Source organism: Poecilia reticulata, unplaced genomic scaffold (genome assembly GCF_000633615.1).
Source record: "Poecilia reticulata strain Guanapo unplaced genomic scaffold, Guppy_female_1.0+MT scaffold_881, whole genome shotgun sequence".
NCBI lineage: Eukaryota > Metazoa > Chordata > Actinopteri > Cyprinodontiformes > Poeciliidae > Poecilia > Poecilia reticulata.
Window position 1 is genome coordinate 219 of NW_007615625.1, and position 5,981 is coordinate 6,199.

At 39.2% G+C, this 5,981-nt stretch overlaps 1 protein-coding gene across 1 annotated transcript; it reads right to left on the reverse strand.

The window, feature by feature from the left end:
- Window positions 1-2,919: 2,919 nt before the first annotated feature.
- LOC103461260 (fructose-bisphosphate aldolase C-like) lies at window positions 2,920-5,783 on the reverse strand. Its single transcript, XM_008403578.2, has 8 exons — window positions 5,608-5,783; window positions 5,287-5,498; window positions 5,159-5,213; window positions 4,907-5,067; window positions 4,739-4,822; window positions 4,058-4,232; window positions 3,705-3,904; window positions 2,920-3,603 (listed from the first exon to the last, which is right to left on the reverse strand). Exons 1-8 carry the CDS (start codon window positions 5,717-5,719, stop codon window positions 3,511-3,513), a joined length of 1,092 nt encoding a protein of 363 aa, XP_008401800.1. The 5' UTR covers window positions 5,720-5,783; the 3' UTR covers window positions 2,920-3,510.
- Window positions 5,784-5,981: the final 198 nt, after the last annotated feature.

Genomic DNA, 5,981 nt, shown 5'->3' on the forward strand with positions numbered 1-5,981 from the left:
TATTGTTYAAGGCAAAACAAATTAAAGCTACTAAGTGTAATCCAACAATTAACACAAAATKATCAAATATTGAAAAACAATATTAGTTCAACAAGTCTTACCAACAGACCTGGTTCAATATATGAAGTCCCCAAATTAAATTAGCTAGCTAGGTCAACCACCACATCATTACTGACCTTACTTTTATGCTATTATCATTTTTACATCCTTAATTTAACACAACTTGTTTTACATTTGATTTCTATAGTAATTATAGTAACCCATCTCAGAAGCTGAAAGGGATTAGASAGGATTGTCTTTTCTGCCTCGTTTGTTCAGTAGATACGTAGTAAATTTAAGCTTTTGTTTTTTGGTCTGATTATATTTATTTCAGGTGTTGTTCCAAAACCACATCTTAACTTTTACAGGYAAGCTGGAGAGAAAGGTCAAAAACCTTTGATGTTTTCTTTCTTTAGTATGTTCAGACAATTTAGTGCCAATTTATTTACTTTACAAAAATGCATAATGTCATGTTTTAATATGCAACAACTACTTACTCTATAAATTAAATTCAAACATGACAACCACAGGTGTCTGGTCTGTTTAGCAGTAGATAACATATGGCTTATATAACTTGATGTTTTCTGAGCTTTGAGTTGCTTTCAACACATTTCTGCCAACAACTCAATAAACTCTGATTCCACAAACTTGAGAAGATGCAGTTAGGTGGTYTTACTTTTAACAAATGTTGTTTTCCTATGTTTKTACACATATGATAAAGATATCATGAATGTTTAACTGTGTTTTAAAGATTCTCTATTTACACTACAATAATCCACTTCACATCCGACAAGTATGTTCTTGCTGTGGTTCCACTGCTCAACAAAAGAGGGCGCTCACTCCCAAATGATCAGTTATGCAAACAGGCAGCAAGAAAGATTGTCACAAACTGAAAACTCCTCCGCTCCAGTAGGAATTTAGCCAGGATTCTTCAGTTTAATCTGAATTAAAATCTATTTAGCAGAAATTGYATTTTAGTGTATAGTCAAAACAGGTMATTAAAACGGCATTATTTATAAATATACTAAAAAAAAAWTTTTTTCAAAATGTTAAATGAGAAACTTTATGATCAWGATAAGTCTATACAATAAGTAAAGGTATAAGTATATACTTAAATATATTTATATATAGTGTATTGTAGTTTATTTTTAAATKAGTAATTGCTTACATACCAATGACAGTGATCTTGTGATGTAATGTAGACCAGTGTTTTTCAACCTTATTTAGCCAAGGCACAWTGTTTAAATTGAAAAAAATCACGAGGCACACCACCAACCAAAAATGCAAAGATACTCTGTTGCCCCCTATATTACATATATAGTAATTCTTATCAAAGTGTCTTGAATAGGAATCAAATAAACACAAAAATKTATTTTTATCATATTTTACATTTYTTATTTCAAATTTCMCTTAACATGTCCACTTCAAAAATACACCTGAACAGTGCCACAACAATGTGGTGTTAAATTTAAAGTAGTAGAAAACTTCAGTGTTTTACAAACTAATCCACAAACTAATCCACAAGCATTCTTTTAGCCGGAATACAGAAAATAATTCTTATTCTGAAAGAAGCAATAATGTGACGTATGTGAAAGATTTTACTTCATGTTCAGTGTTACAATATGAAGAGCTGCATGTACAAAATGTCAATATCTGTATATTTTACTTACCTAGTGTGAAACCTGTGCATGTTTGGATGAAAACAGCTGATTTCCTGGCAGAAATGGAAGAAAGACAAAGCTCTTCCTCAACAGCTCTCAGTCTCTCTCTGTTTTTAGTTTTTATAGTAGCCAGATATGTTGTGGGAAATGGACCCATGTTCTTTCCAACTACTGCTGAGCTTTACTGTCTTTTCCATCACTGTCGTCACAGTCTTGCTAGATACAATCTTCTCACAGCTTCCTGTAACAGTCATGCATCACTAATTCTCTTGTTTTAACGTAAAATGCTCTGTACCTACTGCCATCTAGTGGTAAGAAAATTACATGATTACGTCGCTAGTCATTACTACAGCAGACACTCGAAGATGGCATTATTTGCAGATAATTAATTCATTTTCAAAAAAATCATTAAAACCAATTACCGTATAGAGCGCACCATACTATAAACCGCACCTTCAAATTTTTTGGAAACGAACAAACAAGCAAACAAACAAAAAACTGGAAAGCCACACCAGGCTATAAGCCACATGGTTCAAAGCTTAGGAAAAAAGTAGCGGCTTATAGTCCGGAAAATACGGTAGGTGAAATTGGATAATTTCCACAGCACACCTGACGATCGCTCACGGCACACTAGCACAGTGGTTGAAAAACACTGATGTAGACTATGTTAAATAGACATTTACAGGAAGAAGTGTTGCTTGGATTCCTATTCTGAATATTTCACAAACTGGAAGTATATGTAGGCCCATTTCTTTGTTAATCATTAGCTRTTTGCTATGTCAGAATAAGTACCCACTAATCACTTCATATTAAGTTGGGAAAGTGCTGTTGCATTGGCCTATTTTTATCGATTTTATTACTGATAAATTAGGGATGCACCTATCTGAACATTTGGGCCGATATATATTACTAATGCTGTTATAACCAATATTACCTTACTCTGATGGCACTGTGTTAAATTATCTCACTACCTTAATTGTTTCTCTCCTTAAGTTAGACACCCCAAAATCCTGCAGGGGGGACTGAGTGTGTTGTTTGCTCAGGGCACCAAACAGGTTAGTACTGCCCCTGTTCACAAATGTAATTTGAGAGCTAATAAAAACATTTAAAATACAAAATATTTAAATCTCATACTGATGATTTTCCTGTTTAATACGTTCTTTTTATACCGAGTTATTCTTTCACAACAAAAACGTGCCATTCCATAAACACACCAGACTTCAACCGACAAGCATTTTTATTGCATTTGATGTTTATTGTACAGAGAATATTCCTGTGACTGAGAGCATGATGCATTCAGAGGTCAGCAGGGAGCGCAGGGGCTCATTAGCTCAAAGCTAATGTCAGGCATTATTCTTCTTACCTCTGAACAACCAGTGCTAAACGCTATGCAAAGCTCGTTCATTCCACTCAGAGAAGCAATAGAAATTTTCAGACAAGGGGATGAAGAGCATCATCCGTTTGATCACATAATTAGCAAATGACACTATTTGATGTAAACTGTAGTCTGTGCTATCAGGTCAATATTCTCATAGGATTAAAGAATTGACTTTTTGAGCACTGCATTACATTACATGCATTAYATTACACACACATTATGCAGAGGAAGTAGACATTTCCTTCAGACATGAGAAGTCCTGATTACATTCCTGATTGTCTTCATTAAACATACCAATAAAACACTGTCAGCTGTTTTCATTCAATATATTCACACATCACCTATTTTCATCTAGTCTAAGTGTCTGCTGTACTATTCACTGGGGATATAGCATAATAAATAAAACATAACGCTTAAAAATTATGTCTTTGTTCAGTAAGCATGGCAGGAGCCAAAGACGCGATGGCCGGTCTCGCCGTAGTTATCACCGCCGCTGTATTTCCCCTGACATGCCAGACTGTTCACCTGAGAGGAATAAAATAAATAAACTTGACACAAAAACAGGCAACAACTTAAACATAGCATCATAGTTATTTTTATSTGCAGTACATCTCAGGAAAAAGTACCTCTGCTCGCTTAATGAACTGCTCCGTGGCGGTTTTTTCGTTCTCYTTGTGCCCTCTCCAGGCTCTGAGGGCCGACGCCTGCAGGGCCCGGCCGAACGAGAACGTCAGGACCCAGGGCTTGGCCAGAGGGCARTTGTTGATGGCGTTCAGGTGGACGGAGGCCTCTTCTTCACTCTGACCTCCAGACAGGAAGCAAATCCCTGCAGGGAGTAAACCATCAGAGTTTGGTGTCTTTYTGTTAGGTAAATACAGTTCTTKGCAAACGGAGATTTTACATAAAACCAGGGGTACAATGGAGTGTTTTCAAAAGAGTGTGAGTGTTTCTGGTCGGTAGTGGGTGTGGTGTGACTGACCCGGTACGGCCGGGGGAACGGTGCGGCGCATGGCGGTGACAGATGCCATAGCCACCTCCTCTGGGCTGTACTTGGTGGGGCAGCTGTGTCCAGGAGTGACCATGTTGGGTTTGAGCAGAGTGCCTTCCAGATAGACATGGTGGTCTGACATGGCTTTGTATACTGCARCCAGGACCTGCAGCACACAAAAGGTTTGAACTGAATAGTTTTTTGTTCTTTTTTTCTAAAGTCTTAAATAATTCCATATTTTTCTGTGATGTTCTGTCCAAGTTCTTTTTTTTTTCCACATTCCTGAGGCTCTTTTAACGCTTCAGTGGTCTGAGGAAAAAAACTTTTGACCTTGTGTGTGGTCTGTCGGGTCACACTGGACACCGTGGCATGCACTTTATGAGGGTTTTTTTTGTGTGGTTTCTGTAGCTGAGGGTCTGATGGTCCTCTTTCCATTGTCAAACCGTGACATTTGCCACGCTCCTCCTGAGCCTTGCACAATATATATATATATATAAGAATGTACCAGATTATGTGGTCCTGCCACAACAAAATTTAAAACCTGTATATAATGTGTTTAAGACCAACTTTCCATTTTTTTAAGTTAATTTCAAACTTTAATTTTGGATACATACATTTAAGTCTTTTCAAGTGTCCCTGGACTTCCTGGCATTAAAAMTACAAAAACCTCACCTTCTCCGTGACGTACTGGCAGCGTTTCAGGTCGTGATCACCATCAGGTAAAATCTCTGGCTCAATGACGGGCACAATGCCATTCTACCCAAAACATCAAAGATTCTCAATCAATCTACACAGCTGTATCAGCCCATAAATGACGTGCACRCTACTGATCCCTCTAACCTGCTGGCAGATACTCGAGCAGCGCGCGAGAACATTTGCATTTTCTGTGATTGCCAGTTTTGATGGATTGGAGTCGCTGATTTTCAGCACACAACGCCACTTTGCAAACACAGCTCCATCCTTTTTATACTGCGCACAGCGCTCCGCCAAACCGTCCAGACCTGCAGAGAAAGGTTTAAAGCTGAGCTGCAAATACTAAAAAAATAAAAAATAAAGAAATAGAGTCGATCCATAAAGATGAGCCGGTCTGACCTTGCGTGGTGGTTTCCCCACATGTTCCCGCCAGAGGAACGACACCTTTGTCAACCTATYGAGAGAAGAAACTTTGGATTAGTTCTGACCTGCATTGAGCTGCGCGTTCAACTGGAGAGCGGACACACCTTGACCCCAACCAGGATCCCCCTGTCCCTGATCATTTTCACAAAGGGAACRCCATTATCAGAATGCTGGTAGAGGGTCTCATGGAAGAAGATGACTCCTCCAATGCAGCTGTTGATGCGATCATCCGCACTGAAGAGGATCTGACGGAACTGCCTGCGGTTTTCCTCTGTGTTCTCCACCCCTACCTGGGCCAGCCGCTTGGCCATGCTGCCTGCAGAGAAAACGACTAGATTTATCCATCAKGATCATCTCTTTGRAGTTTGGACAAGGTGGTTTTAACCAGGAATCAGAGGTAAGAGGGAAGCAAGAGTTCTACAGACCCACAGACTCATCTGCAGCCAGGATGCCCTTCCCTGGAGAAACTATGCGTAGAGCCATCTCATGGAGCTCCCTCTTCTGGGCCTCGGAGAGAGTTGGGAACTGGTGCGTCATCCTGGGACTGGTGGAAGAGTTGATCCGCTTGCTGGCRGCAGGAGAAGGGTGGTCGCCATGGCATTGAGCAACAGTCAGTTGTATATTTACAAGAAGGAAAAAAAATCTATTCTTAGCTGGAGCCTTTGCTATGTAAAAATTCAATTCTATCCAGCGGTGCAAAAAGTGGGCGCTGCTAGAGGGGGTGCCAAAACAATGGTGGGGAAAAAAATTCCAGCATTTTCAGCATTTAGCAACTGTTTGTAAATGTGTAGATAAATGA